Genomic DNA, 15,747 nt, shown 5'->3' with positions numbered 1-15,747 from the left:
CCTTCCTATCACCATCTCTCATTTGGTCTTTGTTCTTTTCCCTACACCCTTGTTCCTTTTTACTCTCTTCCTTCCATCCATCTCTGCAATCTTAGTTCTCCCCCTTCGCCGATGCCCATCCATTCCTCCTAGAACCCCGCACCCCCCGCACTTGTCCATTTCCTCCCCTTAAAGCTGCTGGCTCCTCATTCCGAATCCCCAGTTCACTGCCACCTCCATCTGTGGCTGAGGGCTGCCTCCACCTCCCTTTAAGTGCCTCGTACGATCACAGCTGTCCTGCCAGTTCACAAAAGCTTCAGACTACAATCCTCACCGCTTTCCAAAAAAATAAAATCATTCTCTCTTGAAAAAGATGGAAGGAGCAATGCACGTGCTTCTGCCGTAACTGAGAAGCCCGGATTCTTCTAGAACAGGTGCTGTGCACAGAGGGTGGCTCCGCAGGGACCTGGTGGTTCTGATTAGTGTCTAGCAGATTACTTCTCTTCAGGAAACTGGCTGGGCTTGAGCACAGCTCTTCTTCCAACTGGTTGCACCCTGACCTTTTTTTTTCCCTCAGACTTCCGCGCATTTACTGGGACAATGCCGGCTTCTTCATGGTACCAGCAACTCAGACCTCCTTTAACCTCACGCCTCCTCTGCCTTATGCCTGGGTTATGCCAGGGTCCACTGGCCTTTCTTCTCTTGCTGCAGCACACTGGGCCATTTCTAGGCCCTTATATTTGTCCCTCCTGGACTCTTACTGTCCCTCTGGTGTCAGATGGTGGACACTGCTGTGGCAATTTGGAATCAACACCAAGCCTAGAAAAGGGTAGCATGCTGTCAGTGCTCCAAACTAGTCTTCACTCAGCCTTTAGAGGTAACCAACGATTCTTTGCACTACAGGTATTCACAAATATCTGAATAGAATGTTCTAGCATACAAGGATAAAGGAAAATCGGTCGGTCTGTCATGTCTTTACCCTAACCTTGTAGCAGCCAGGATCATCTTTCATACCACTGCAGAAGCCTCTCTAAATTTAATAAAGATCGGAAACTTTCAATAGCTTCTATGCATGATTCTCCGCGAGACAAAAGGTAAAGCGGGAAGAGCTATCATTCAGTAAGCATCTAGCTTTATTTTCAAAATAGGATGTTTCTAAAACTAGAGATTTAATGCTTTAGTTTTTCCTTTATGACCACTTAAAAAAAAATCTGTTTTAAATGCTTTGAAATATTGCCCAGATAATTGTTAGAAAAACAAGGAGTGTGAAGCTTCAGGTTTTAAATTTTTTTATCAATTATGTTCAAAAGACCTAAAAGCCCAGTTTATCTTTGTGGTGCTACAAGGAATGATTTAAGATTCATCTCCCAAATAGTAGCAGAGACACAGTATGACTGTGGTAGTTTAATTAGTCAATCATAATATGAAAGCAAGTATGTGTGATTACTGTCTTCAGGAAGAGGGGCAATCACTGTCTGGTTGTTCTGGTGAGGCGATTCCTAGAACCAGTGATTCAGGGCAGTTTGATGGTGTGAATCTGAATGTGCTGGGCCTCTGGCCACAATTTCTGTCATGTTATAAAATTCTCAAACTAGGGATGTAAAGTTGTTACATGAACTGCTAGTATATTTCCAAGCCGAAAAAAGAAAAAAGAAAAAAAAATTTAAGCTTTCGATTTACATTAGGTTACTGTATTTAATAATCTTCAATTATCCAACTATAATCTAAGTTGGTTAATCAAATATCCAACTATATTTTTCTAAGGCTGAAAAAGTGCTACAAAGTTATTACTAAATTACTTTTTTATGGTGTTTGTATTTTATCTTCTGTTGCTACTGTAGCCTCCTCAGGTGTCTCTTTTACTACCTTCCTAAACTCAGAATCACACGGATGTCAAAGCTGGAAGATACCTTACCAATGATAGATTAGGACAATATCCCTTAGACTTTCTGCAGATAAAAAGAAAGGTCTACATCTGTTGTCCAATCCAGTAGCTACTAGCCACATGTGGCTGTTGAGTACTTAAAATGTCTCAAAGGAATAGAATTTTCTATTTTACTTGAGTTAATTTAAATTTATACAGCCATGTGTGGATGACTGGCTACTATACTGGACAGCGCAGTTCTAGACTGATCTCTCCCCATGTCCCCCAGTTTACAGTGACGGGAGACTCAGAAGAGGAATGATTTATCCACATTACAGATCCCTAACACACCGTTCCCCCCGCCTTCCCAACAGCTTCTACTCATTACTTAACTGCTCTCCTTTCCACTGGAATGTTTTCCTTAGCCTGCTGTCTTTCCTGATGGTTTCTTCTTTTTCAGCACTGGCAAACAAATTCCATAAAACGATTACATTCCCTACTTTAAGGTAAAAAGGAGATTAATATTTAGGCCACTCTAGCAGTAGTGGTGGAAAACAAATACTTAGTATTGTTTTAGTTAAGAATTTCAAAAGCAGCTTTTACCTTGACATAATACACCTGGCAAGCATCCGCTGTCCTCTGCACGCTATGGATGGAGAAATGGAAGGCAGAGAAAAATATAAATGTTTAGGGGCACCTGAGAGATTCAGTCGGTTGAGTATCTGATTTTGACTTTGGCTCAGGTCATGATCTCATGGTTCATGAGTTTGAGTCCTGTGTCGGGCTCTGCACTGACGGCGCAGAGCCTGCTTGGGAGTTTCTCTCTCCCCCTCTCTGCTCCTTTCCACTTGTGTGCGTGTGCCTGCTTCAGATCTGTTTCTCTCAAAATAAATACACTTAAAAAAAAAAAAAAAGCAAATGTTTGCCTAAGTCATACACTGAATGGTCAAGGAAAAAGGAGAGCTGAGAAGTAGCACTCAGTGCCTTTCAACCAAGAAACATGGTTATTTTGGGCTGTAGGTGAGCAGTATGTCAACAGACAAGGCTTTCTGAAAGAACTCTTAATTCTTCCCAAGAAACTGAAGTAATTTAGAAATAAAAGGAAATATTCTCAGGTAGATTCTCTGGTGCTGGAGAAATAGTTGATGACTGAAGTGTCGCCTGCATTCAGGCTACTCAGTCTCTACAGCAGATTCTCTGGGAACTAATGAGGCCTGAGGACCTAAGAACGGTCTCTTCACTGTATTAGTAGAGCTGATTTGCTGTATGAATTCTCTGATGCCTGATCAGGGCCGAACTCACACGGAAAGGCCTCCCGCACTCCTCACATTCATAGGGCTTTTCACCTGTGTGGATTCTCTGATGCTGAATGAGACCTGTGCGGCCACTAAAATCTTTCCCACACTCTTCACATTTATAAGGTTTCACTCCAGTGTGTACTCTGTGATGTCCGATGAGATGCGAGCGCTGAATGAAGGCTTTCCCACATTCATCACACTTGTAGGGCTTCTCTCCAGTGTGAGTTCTCCTGTGTTTGCTGAGGTCTGAGCTGTGGCTGAAACTCTTCCCGCAGTCCTCACATGCATAGCGCCTTCTTTCCCTCTGTGGCCACGCCACTCTGCCCTCGCTTTCAGTAGCATCTCTGGATTCAGGAGGCAGAGGAATGTCTTCGTCAAGTCTGCCATTTACCTCGCCAAGGAACTGTGTGTCCTTGGGTGTACCTTCCTCCTGGGACAACACTTCATTCTGAGTTCTGGTTTCATCACCTGTAACAGAGAGAACACAAACGTGTCCCACTCTAGGTTTGAGAAGGAACACACAAACGCTCTGAGTGTTATAAAAAAGTCACATACAATGCACAAACTAGAGATCTGGCACCAGCAAATCATACTGACGACATAAATAAGAAATTAAGAGGCCAGCAGGGAAGCCAGTGGCAGGGTTCATTATTTGGGAACAGATTAAGTGATGTGGATCCAAGGGTCACCTGGCAATCCTGTGCACAGGCAGAGTGGTGAGTGCTAAATGACGACTACGGATATGCTGAGGATAATGAAGACAGACAGACAGGGGGTCAGAGAACAGAGATGGGGAGAGAGGTGAAAGTTTGGGAGAAACATGTGAGGGCCTGAAACATAGGTGGTTAAGGGGGAGTAAAACAGGAGAAGACAGTGGGGTTAGGGATCTGAATGGAATGTAGTGAGTAGGAACCGTCAAAGAAGGGAACCGTATGAAGGATAATCAGTTAAAAGCAGGCTGAGACCATTCAGGGCAGGATAAATAGAAGGGACAGTGGATGGTCTGGTGTATGTCCTCATTATCGTCTCCTCCAGTGCTGGTCCTCAAGCTTGATTTGCATCAGAATCACCTGGTTGGCTTCTTAAACCAGACTACTAGTCTTCCCACTGCCAGAACCTGCGATCTGATAAGGCTGGAGTAGAGCTCCAGACCATTCATTTCTAACAAGTTTCCTGGTGTGCTACATACTACTGATCCAGAGACACTTTGAGAACCATCAGCCTAGGTATTTTTCAAGGTCCATCTCAAATGCTCTCTCCTCCAGGGAGTCTTAAATCTCCCAAATCAGCTCTTTCCCTCTTCCTGATCCCTATGGCCTCAACCCCAAGCTTTGCATAGAATAGCACATAATAGCAAGTACTCGGTAAATATTTGAGTTGCACTGTATTAGAAAATGCCTGTTTTGGTTATCTGGAGGGGGTAGAAAGTGTCACCTCTTTGGTCCCACTGTGACCACCATCTCAAAGAACCTAGGAATCCTAGCTGTGCAGCTGCCATTTCCTTAGTTCTTAGGGGCTCACGTGGCCTGCGGGACGCAGCAGCAAGTGCTGCCAGGGCATCTCAGCGCCTGGGCTGGGCTGGAAAATCCTGGCTCACATGGCTCACTGGGTGCCGAGCCACGAAGGTCACTCTGCGCTGTCCTTGCCATGTCCCCCTTGTTCCCAATCTTCCGTTCCTCCTAACAATTTATTTAAATCAGGCAGTAGACTTGCCCCAAATCTGGATATCTGCTCTAAGATGATACTGTTTTGGAATCTAAATGTCAGGTTATCTTTGGCTAGAAATTACAAGGACTAAATTAGAGCCAGAAGATATAGATTCCAGTCCTGAAACTGTCTGATAATTGTTTAAATTTTAGCAGATGATAACTATTTTGGTTTCCTTCTCACCTCTGTGCCCTCTTTACCTATTGTTTGATCAGATGAGGGAATGTATGATAAAGCATTTGCAAAAGTGTAACGTGTGACAGAAGTATCGCTAGGTTAGTAGGGTAACAATGATCAAGTCATGGAAATCAGAGGTGCCTCCGTCCCATTAAGAGAAGTGTTTCCAAACATAAGCATTAGGCGCAACAGCTTCTGTACCTCCAGCTGTCACCACAGGCTGCTTTCCTGTGGCTTACCGATGAAGATGAGTATTTAAAAAAAAGACAGACCATTTGCCCTAAACGGCCAGTTTACCATGCTCAGGAGGAGTCTCTCTCCCACAGCTTTGGGAGGAATCTAGAGAAAAATCTCATCAGGACTTCAAAAGGTTTTGTTTTTTTTAAATACAAGGTCAGTTTTTCTTGGTCAGCAACTGAAATTATAACCCTCTCCCTTAGATCTGCAACTGAACAATGTAAAGAATATCGTATGGATGCTGTCAAGTGTGAGCTCTTCTCATCTCAAGGACCTCAGTCTACTTCCTGGTCAGCTGGAGTTTCAGGGTCTTGTTTACGTGTCTCTTCACAGTGCTAGTCCCAGGCTAGCAGGGTTCCCAAGCGACCCCCTTTCAGAATGGACAAAATGAAAACTACTGGGTTCTGACACCTTTTGCCAGGGACGTCCTTCCAATGTTATTGTGGCACGTGTAGTATCTAGAGTCCCTGTCAGTTACAATTCAAGATTCGTCCAGCCCTGCTGGTCTGACAGGAGATGTCCACAAGGTCATTTGATCACCACATGTACAGCTTACTTGACAATCTAGGGAGAAAGAACGAGGTTACATGCTGAGTGAAACTGAACAGGCTGTCATTTATTGCTAATGGAGAGTCAGTGCTATGGGTTAATAGCATGTCCAATGCTTCAAAATGAAATACTTTTAAAATGTGTTACAGGGCCGTCTGGGTGGCTCAGTTCATTGAGCGCCTGACTTCGGCTCAGGTCATGGTCTCGTGGTTTGTGAGTCTGAGCCCCGCATCGGACTCTGTGCTGACAGTTCAGAGCCTGGAGCCTGCTTCTGATTCTGTGTTTCCCTCCCTCTCTGCCCTTCCCATGATCATGTTCTGTTTCTGTCTCTCAATGATAAATAAACGTTAAAAAATAAATTAAAAAAATAATAAGACGTATTACAAAAAGGGGCATCTGGGGGGGCCCTGGGTGGCATGGGTTGAGCATCTGACTTCGGCTCAGGTTCGTGGGTTCGAGCCCCGCATCAGGCTCTGTGCTGACAGCCAGCTCAGAGCCTGGAGCCTGCTTCGGATTCTGTGTCTCCTTCTCTGTGTGCCTGTCCTCCGCTTGCACTATTTCTCTCAAAAAATAAAAAAAAAATTAAAAATTAAAAAATGAAAGAAAAAAAGTGTTTCACAATAAATTATTTTTAAAAGATGGTGGCTTTGGGGTACATTATTGTGATGACTTTTAACAACTGTTCGGGACCAGCAGCCAGGAGCCCCAGGCTCTGACTGTAATCTCAGCTCTGCTGCTAACTCTGGAAACTCAGACAAGTCACAACCTCTGTGAGTATATGTCTTCAACTGTAAAATGAAGATTTCGACCAGACATCACATGCTTTTAATAAAGTTGAGAGACAGGTCTTAAAATGTGTTATGATTTCTGCAGGTTTTTTTTTTTTTTATTGTTTTAGTGGGTTTTGTTTGTTTTTTGCTTGTCAGTTTTGGGCAGTGTGGTGGTGGGGACACAGATAAAAATTGTGTACGGCTCTTGGTGCTGTATTTTAGGAGAAAAGTCCTACTTATACTGTTCAGTGCAGACAAAAGGGATTCTGTAAGAAATCTCAGGCCTCATAGGATAGCTAGATTTCTTTTTTTTTTTTAATTTTTTTTAATGTTTTATTTATTTCCAGGAGAGAGAGACAGACAGCGTGAGCAGGGGAGGATCAGAGAGAGAGGGAGTCACAGACTGAAACAGGCTCCAGGCTCTGAGCTGGCAGTCAGCACAGAGCCCGACGCGGGGCCCGAACCCACGAACCGCGAGACCATGACCCAAGCGAAAGTCGGACGCCCAACCGACTAAGCCACCCAGGCGCCCCAGGATAGCTAGATTTCATTAAGTACTTTGTCAGTAGATTAGATTAAGGGAAGACAGTTTATATTTTCCCTTGACAAGTTATTTTGATAGCCGCACGTCTGTAAGCCTCTACAATTTTACTTATAGGAACTGTGTATTTTTCTGAATTTATAACATGAAGTAGAGTGAAAGTACTCCAGATATATCATCAAAAAAACAAGGAAGGACCATCTAGAACTTAAAGTTTTGCAGACTATCCATTAGTCATAAGCAATAATTCCGTGTTCTACACTGAGAATTTAGCATGTTGAAATATTCCTATGACCTATTTGTTAAATTTTAAAGATTTAAAAAAAAATTTTTTTTTTTTTTTTAATGTTTTATTTATTTCTAGGAGAGAGAGACAGCGCGAGCAGGGGAGGGTCAGAGAGAGAGGGAGTCACAGACTGAAACAGGCTCCAGGCTCTGAGCCGGCAGTCAGCACAGAGCCTGACGCGGGGCTCGAACCCACGAACCGCGAGATCATGACCTAAGCGAAAGTCGGACGCTCAACCGACTAAGCCACCCAGGCGCCCCAAAAATGTTTTTTAATTTATTTTGAGAAAGAGAGAGAGAGGTAGAGGTAGAAGAGAGCGGGGGAGGGGCAGAGAGAGGAGAGAGAGAGAATCCCAGGAAGGCTCCTTGCTGTCAGTGCAGAGCCCAACAAGGGGCTTGATCTCACAAATCATAAGATCATGACCACAGTCAAAATCAAGAGGTGGACACTTAACCAACTGAGCCACCCAGGAGTCCTTGTGACCTATTTTATGACTGACTACATGTCCTGTCTCCTCCCAAAGGTTGGGAGAGAAATTTCTTAGAGTATGCCTCCTCACAGAAAAAAGGGGAAGACTCCACTAGTTAAGCTTACTAAAACAGCCTGCATCTTTTAGCTTCTGCCTTCTGCAACTCTTCTTGACTATCATTAACTATTAAATGCCATGAACTAGTGAGTGGACTCTTTTAAGTTCTTTTTTATTCTTTTTACTGTTTATTATTTATTTTTGAGAGACAGTTCAAGTTGGGGAGGGGCAGAGAGAGACAGAGACACAGAATCTGAAGCAGGCTCTGTGCTGACAGCAGTGAGCCTGATGTGGGGCTCAAACTCACCAACCATGAGATCATGACCTGAGCTGAAGCTGGATGCTTAACTGACTGAGCCACCAAGGCACACCAATTCTTCCCCCTACCCCTAATTTACTTACTTATTTAGGGGGAGAGAGAGAGGGAATCCCAAGCAGGCTCCATTGTCAGTACAGAGCCTGATGCGGGTCTTGATCCCACAAACTGTAAGAGCATAGCCTGAACTGAAATCCAGAGTCAGGAGCTTAACCCACTGAGCCACCCAGGTGCCCTGATTCTTATCAGTTCTTGTCCTGTGTCTCGTTAGCACTGGCTACAGCTGGCTGAAGCTCCTGTTGTCCAGGGACACCACCCTCTTCTGTGTCTCTTACCTTTCTGACAGTCCCTGCTCTGTCTCCTTCACAGAATCCTCTTCCTCCACCCAAACTTCACACGGTGGCATGCCTCAAAAATTTGCACGTGCCTCTCTTCTCTTCACTTGATACATTCGTCTTGGTCAATTTCATCTACAGCCATGTCTTCTATCATCTACCCAGGGACGATTCCCCAATCTCTTATCTGCTCCCACATCTTCCTCCTATATCTAGAATCATATTTTAAATCGTACTGATTACTGGATTGTATTTGGATGTTTCGGAGACACAGCAAATTTGCATGTATAAAAACTGAATCCGCTCCTAAGTCTTCACACATAGATAACATTCCACCTTCTGATTTTTCTCTCACTTACTGACACCATTATCTGCCAGTTGCCCAAGTTGTAAACTTGGCTTTTATTAAAACAGCCCTCCACCAGTCAGATATGTTCATTAATCAATGAATAATATGGATCTCTTGAATTTTCTCCTTCCTCTCTCCAGCCTTAGTCTACCATGCTTTATATCTGAAAGTGGTCTTCCTTCACCCTGCCCCGTGTTGATTTCTTTTCTCCTTACTACAGTTGTGTGCTCACTCACTTACTCACTTACAGACTTTGGAAAACAGAGAATAAGCTTCAAATAATTTTTGTCTACATCTGGAGATATCCTCCCAATGTTTCTCTTTGTAACTTTAAAAAAGTAGAATCACTGATAGTGATTTTTAAAAACACAAATCTGTATCACCTACTTCTCTATTTCATGTAAGTAACAGACCTCCGTCTGATAGGATGAAGTTCTGTTTCTCAGCATGGTATCCAGGAACCTTCACCACTGGCTTTGGATTTTCCCCTTCTACAAAGTTCGCTTCATCAAAAAAAACACCTCAGAACCTCAGAGCAACTGCTGTTCTTAGAATGCTGCTTGCATGCTGCCCCCCACTCTCCCTGCACTTTTCTCTCTGCCTGGAATGTTCCCGTTCCCACTCATGTGACCATCTCGGCTTAAGTAAACCCACTCTGAACTCCTATTGTCCAGCCACAGGGACAGCTGTCCTGTTTGGGGCAAGTTATAGCATAACTGCTCCTTTCTGTTTCTTGAAAAGGAGTCTCACCCTTGTATTCCCTACATCTAGTATGGCGCCTGCCACTTCGTGGCTGCTCAACGATGCTAATAAAAGAAGAATGAACAGAAGGAGTCTCAGCCTCACCTCTAAAGCTAACCAATAACCTACACTACACTGGAAAGCACTAAAAGACTCCTTTAAGTTACACATAATTGAATACCATCTTTCTAGTTATCAGCTAGAAATATCTTCACTTAAAATCATTTTTCAGATTAGACAAATCACCTGGCAGGGAGCCTATAGAATGAAAGAACCATACTGGTAAAATTTATAGCAGTGAGAATGAATCCATAATAGGCCAGAGCATAAATACTACCCGGGGGGGGGAAATGTGTCTTGAGGAAGGACAGGGAGCAGTGGAAACAAAAACAAAAACAAAAACAAACAAAAACCAGTGTTCGGGGAAAACTGGGATTTAAAGTTTTACTTTTGGGTGCCAAGGAGGCTTAGTTGGTTGAGCAACCAACTCTTGATTTCAGCTCAGGTCATGATCTCACGGTTCCTGACTTTGAGCCCCACATTAGGCTCTGTGCTGACAGTGCAGGTCCTGCTTCGGACTCTGTCTCCCTCTCTCTCTGCCCCTCCCCCACTTGCCCATGCTCCCTCTCTCAAAATAAATAAACTTTTAAAAAAGTAGCTAAGGATAATCGAGGCTATAGGGGTGGGGTCCTCATCCTATAGGATGGGCATCCTCACCTAAGAGGAAGAGATGCCAAGAGTACGCATGCACACAGAAAAGGCCATGTGAAGACACAGCAAGTCTGTGAGTCAAGGAGAGAGGTCTCACCAGAAACCAAGCCCGGTGACATCTTGATCTTGGACTTTCCAGCCTCCAGAATGATGAGAAAATAAATTTCTGTGTGTAAGGCACACAGAAATTGTGGTATTCTGTTTCAGGAGCCCAACTAGACTAATACAGAGTGTCATACAAATTCTCCTGCTCAAATGTAAATTTAAGAGAATTCAGAACTAGAATCGTAACGACCAACAGAAACTTAAAAATAATTATCATTACCATTTTAAATATTTTAAGAGAGAGCGAGCATGAGCAGGGTAGAGGGGCAGAGAGAGAGAATCCTAAACAGGCTCTGCACCCTGGGCAGTACTTGATCCCATGACCATGAGATCATGACCTAAGCTAAAATCAGAAGTTGGATGCTTAACCGACCAAGCCACCCAGGTGTCCCAGAAATGTAAGGTATTATTAACTTGAATGAGTATTTAAATTCCATCCCCCATCCACTGGGCCAAATAACAGCTCTTAAGTGTAATGAAAAATCAAAACATAATTCTTTCCATGATGAGGCAACAGTAGGAAGGGAGATAACATTTTCTAGAATGAGGTGGAGGATAAGCAGGAAAACTTGAGAAGGAGAAGATCAAAGTGAGAAAGTTCCTGTCTACCACAAGGAACCACACCTTCCTGCACACATATAAAGTCTTGCTCCTTACCATTCCTCTGGGGGTCCCCAGAGTCCTGCTCCTTGTGGATCTTCTCGGGATGGAGCTGGGCAGTCAGTGACTCATGGGGACTCCCCAAGGGAGGCAGCTTGTCCAAGAGTGTGTCCTGTCTTTCTGAACTGGCTGGGACCTGGAAACAATGAAATATGATCAGGCTGGCAAAAGGCAGATTTTGTGAAAGAACTAAAAGACCTTTAGAGAAAAGATCAAAAGAAGCATTTGCCAGGGACAGGAACACAAAAGGGAAAAATTCTCATTAAACTGCAAATGGCAACAATGACTAAAAAAGAAGAGGTGGAAACTAATCTCTATACTTCAGGCCACTGGAAAATGAATTTCTCACAAGGATCCATATAAGCGCAGGATCAGAATGTTGGATGTGGAAAGAACCTTAAAAATTATCTAGCCCAACTTCCACTTCTTCTATAACTCCACTGTCCAATATGATAGCCACAAGCACAATGTGCTTACTGAGCACTTGAAATGTGGTTAGTAGGAACTGAGATAGTGTAAAATATGAATTTTCAAAATAATACAAAAAAGAATGTAAAATACCTTATTTTTTGTAATGACTACATGATTACTTTGGGTTAAATATATGTGTATATTTAAGAATTTTTTATGGGGTGCCTGGGTGGCTCAGTTAGTTAAGCATCCAACTTCAGCTCAGGTCATGATCTCGCAGTTCATGGGTTCAAGCCCCGCATCAGGCTCTGTGCTGGGAGCTCAGAGCCTGGAACCTGTTTCAGATTTTGTGCCTCCCTCTCTCTCTGTCTGTCTGGCCCTCCCCTGCTCATGGTCTGTTTCTGTCTCAAAAATAAATATTAGTATTTATATTTTAGAAAGATAAAGTATGAGCAGGGGAGAGGTTGAGAAAGGGAGACAGAATCTGAAGCAGGTTCCAGGATCTGCACTGTCACCACAGAGGCAGAGGAGGAGCTCACAAACCGAGATATCATGACCTGAGCTGAAGCCAGATGCTTAACCAACTGAGCCGCCCAAGTGCCCAGCTTTGGGTTCAATATACTTAATTTAACTTGTTTCTATTTTTTAAAACGTGGCTACTAGAAAACTTTTAACTACATATGTAGCTCACATTACAATTCTATTGGGGGGCACCTGGGTGGCTCAGTCATTCGAGTGTCGGACTTCAGCTCAGGTCATGATCTCGCGGTTTGTGGGTTCGAGCCCAGCATCGGGCTCTGTGCTGACAGCTCAGAGCCTGGAGCGGCTTCGGATTCTGTGTCTCCCTCTCTCTCTGCCCCTCCCCACTCACGCACTCTCTCTCTCAAAAATAAATAAATGTAGAAAAAATTTTTAAGAAAATTCTATTGGACAGTGCTGTTCTGTAACACCCTTGATATCTACTTAAACCCACCTTGACTATTTTCCTATGAAAAGGGAGAGTTTTTGTTTTTGTTTTTGTTTTCTATTACCAGGTAGCCCATTCGTTGGAGACTTCTTTACCTCTGATACCTATCTGCCTTCCAACCTGACTCGGAATCCGTCCCCTGTGTCTTTACTGAATACACTTGAGTTACTCGACACCGGCACCGACACCAGGTGCCTCCCTCAGCCTTGTTCTTCTCTAGGATGACTGCGAAATACCGTCAGGTGACCTTTCACATGCCTTTTCGGCTTTGGCTCGGTCCACACACCCTCCTCTCTCACGGCCCCCTTCCCACCTGCTTCCGCGGCTCGTCCGGCTGTCTCTCCAGGTCCTCCAGCACGCTCACCGCCTCCTCCCCGGTGTTCGGGTGGTGCGCCTGCACCCAGCGCTGCAGGTCCCTGGGAAGAATGCTCAGGAACTGCTCCAGCACCAGAAGGTCTAAAATCTGCTCCTTGGTGTGGCACTCCGGCCTCAGCCACCGGCGGCACAGCTCCCACAGCCGGGCGAGAGCCTCCCGGGGCCCGGGGGCGTCCCGGTAGCAGAGCCTCCGGAAGTGCTGCCGGAAGACTTCCCTCCTGCGGGGACTGTAGTTTTGTGGGCCGCAGTCTCGTCCCCGGCAACGGCCTTCCGCCTTCGCTACGCCAAGTCCTCTTTGTTCCTCGGGCTCCAGGGCTGCGGCCATTCTGGGCTGTGCGGGAGGAGAACCGTCTCTGGCGCGGAATCCAGGCCGGTCTCTTGAGAAAGCTGCAGGCGGAGAAGCGACGGACGGTGCGGCGAGCGCCAACCCCGCTACCCCAGGCTGCCCGCGTCCTCGGAGGCTGCGGAGAAGCTCGCCGACCAGGGCTGGCCTCCCGTCGGGGCTCTGGGGCGGCGCACGGCGCTTACGCACACCGGGGCCGCGGGTGCTCACCTGCACGAAGGTCGTGCCGCTCGCCGGGCGGTGTGCAGGTCACCCGGGAGCACGCGCGGCGGCCGCCCAGAAAGCCGCGTCCCCCGGGGCTCCGCCGCTGCGGGGGACCCGCCCGCCCCGGCCCCTCCCCCGCACAGGACCCGGGACCCAGGGGGGACTCACCTCGTGCGCGCACACGCACAGGGGCCGCCACCGCGTCCTCCCGGCGGCCCGGAACCGAGGCTGGACTCGGGCCGGCCAATGGCGTCGGCCGCGGGCACTTCCGGCCGCTCTAGGCAGCCTCGCCTCGGTGGCGGCAGCGCGTTCACGCCGCCAGCCTTCCGGGGAGCACCGGGCGGACCACCCGCCCCTGCGCGAGGCCCGTGGGCGCGTGCTCCCCGCTGTGCTTCTTAGACTTTTTCCCTTTCAAGAATTTTTAGGTTCACTTGTTAAATACGTGGTATGAAAAAATAGTGCGTTCACATAGTTCAGTATTTAAAACGAGTAAGTGTTCTCCAGCATCTACTTCCACAGTGTTTTTCGGGACACGCGCACGGGTGCGTAGACACATCGGGCAGATGCGTGTTCCTCGCCTGTCTCCTCCTACCAACTAATACTGGAGACTGTGCATAAAGGGCTTCCTCCAGCCTCCGGCTTGCTCCCCCACCCCCTATTTAAACAACTGCATTGTACTCAATTATTCGCATGTGCCGTTGTTTATTAAAAATTACCCCATTGATAGTCATGTAGGTTGTTTCCAATCTTTTACAAACGCTGCAGCAATAAGTTACTGTAAACCTACTTCTGCCTCATGTGTAAGGGTATTTCCATCGTATATATTCCTAGAAGTAGAATTACTGGAGTATCGAGGAGGGGTATTTGTACTTTTGTTACTGCCAAATTACCAGTCATAGAAGCTATTAGAGATGTTCTGATTTATCTGTATGTGTTAACACAGTCTTGTAAAATATTTTGATGTTTGGTAATCTGTTGGGTCAGAAATGCATGGATCCCCCCCCCCCCCCTTTCCTTTTCTTATACAAACACTGATTATTTATCTACCATGCCAGTCACTGTTCTGGAAGCTGTAACTATAAATGCCCTTGCCTTCATGGATTTTATAATTTAGTGTGTGTGCTTGTACATACAAGCTAGGGAGGCAGGCAATTAAAAAAATGAGAAAAATGTATAGTGTATTAGATGGGGGATGTTAGTGCCAAGGAGAAAATAAATGAAATCTGAAGTTTGGAGGGAGAAACAAGTAATGCAATTTAAGTAGGGTGCTCACGGACGACCTCACTAATACATTGACATTTAAGCAAAGATTGAGGGAGATGAATGTGTCATCAGGGGTAAAGCTGTCTCAGGGAGAGAACAGCAAATGCACAGGCTGGAGTGGTGTGTTTGAAATATTCTGGGTACAGGGAGGAGGCGTGTGTGTCCAGAGCTAAGGGAAGAAAATGGTGTTGGGGGTAGAGAGAGAGAGAGATATGAGGGTCTTGGGTGAGTTCAAGGATCTTGTTTTTTACTCTTGGGAAGCCATTGAGCAGAGAAGTAACAAGTTCAGATACAGGTACTGAAAAGACTATCGTGTTAAAAATAAACTTGTAAGTGAAGGAGATTGGACAAAGGCAGAAGCAGGGAGGGAGGTTCAAAAGCTATTGCTACCTTGGAGTGGGGAGGGTTCTGAGCATGATATAAAACTCTAAAGACATAACTGAAAACTCATAAAGGAAAAGATGAATGGAACTGGTGATGTTAAAATATGAAATTTCAAACGAAGAAAATAACTGAGCTCAGAGTAACACATGCCACCCATCAAAAAGACACAGGATTGATTTTCCTAACACACACAGACTTCTTACAAAAAAAATAAGAAAAATATCAACAAACCAATAGAAAAATTGGCAAACTTAAATAGACATTTATAGTACACAAATATTAATAGACAATAATATGAAAAGGTTCTCAAGTTCACAAAGAATTTAAATTAAAATAATAACAAACCTTTTTTAAATTGTTCAAATTACTAAAAACAGAAAGATTGGTCATATTCAGTATTGGAAAGTATGTGAAAATACAGGCATTCTTACTTTGTATTACAATTTTTGGAAAGCAAGACTTTTTAAAATTACTATGTCCATATCCCCTGATCCAGCAACTGAGTTTCTTAGAATTATTCATGTAGAAATATTTACACAAATGTTCAAACATACACAAATAAACATTGTTTATTTGAAGTGGGAAACCCAAATGTCCACATTTGGGAATTTAAATTTTTATATGCCAATCTTTTTAATGCTAAAAACTA

The 15,747-nt window shown here is 44.8% G+C and overlaps 1 protein-coding gene across 3 annotated transcripts; it reads right to left on the bottom strand.

Annotated features, from left to right (window-relative positions):
- Positions 1-2,686: 2,686 nt before the first annotated feature.
- Positions 2,687-13,706, bottom strand: ZSCAN16 (zinc finger and SCAN domain containing 16). Of its 3 annotated transcripts, XR_005532767.1 has the most exons (5): positions 13,620-13,706; positions 12,843-13,291; positions 11,149-11,287; positions 8,586-8,797; positions 3,522-3,609 (listed from the first exon to the last, which is right to left on the bottom strand). XR_005532767.1 is itself a non-coding variant. In XM_039257579.1 (4 exons), exons 2-4 carry the CDS (start codon positions 13,227-13,229, stop codon positions 3,089-3,091), a joined length of 1,047 nt encoding a protein of 348 aa, XP_039113510.1. In that variant the 5' UTR covers positions 13,230-13,291; positions 13,620-13,706; the 3' UTR covers positions 2,687-3,088. The 3 variants fall into 3 exon arrangements, 2 of the variants coding, with proteins under 2 accessions (XP_039113510.1, XP_039113512.1); XM_039257579.1 differs by lacking the exon at positions 8,586-8,797 and having other exon boundaries at positions 2,687-3,609; XM_039257581.1 differs by lacking the exon at positions 8,586-8,797 and having other exon boundaries at positions 2,687-3,609; positions 12,894-13,291.
- Positions 13,707-15,747: the final 2,041 nt, after the last annotated feature.

Source organism: Hyaena hyaena, unplaced genomic scaffold (genome assembly GCF_003009895.1).
Source record: "Hyaena hyaena isolate Hyena2069 unplaced genomic scaffold, ASM300989v1 scaffold_637, whole genome shotgun sequence".
Classification (NCBI taxonomy): Eukaryota; Metazoa; Chordata; class Mammalia; order Carnivora; family Hyaenidae; genus Hyaena; species Hyaena hyaena.
The sequence above is the reverse complement of the archived record's forward strand: the minus strand, read 5'-3'. Positions and strand labels throughout refer to the sequence as shown.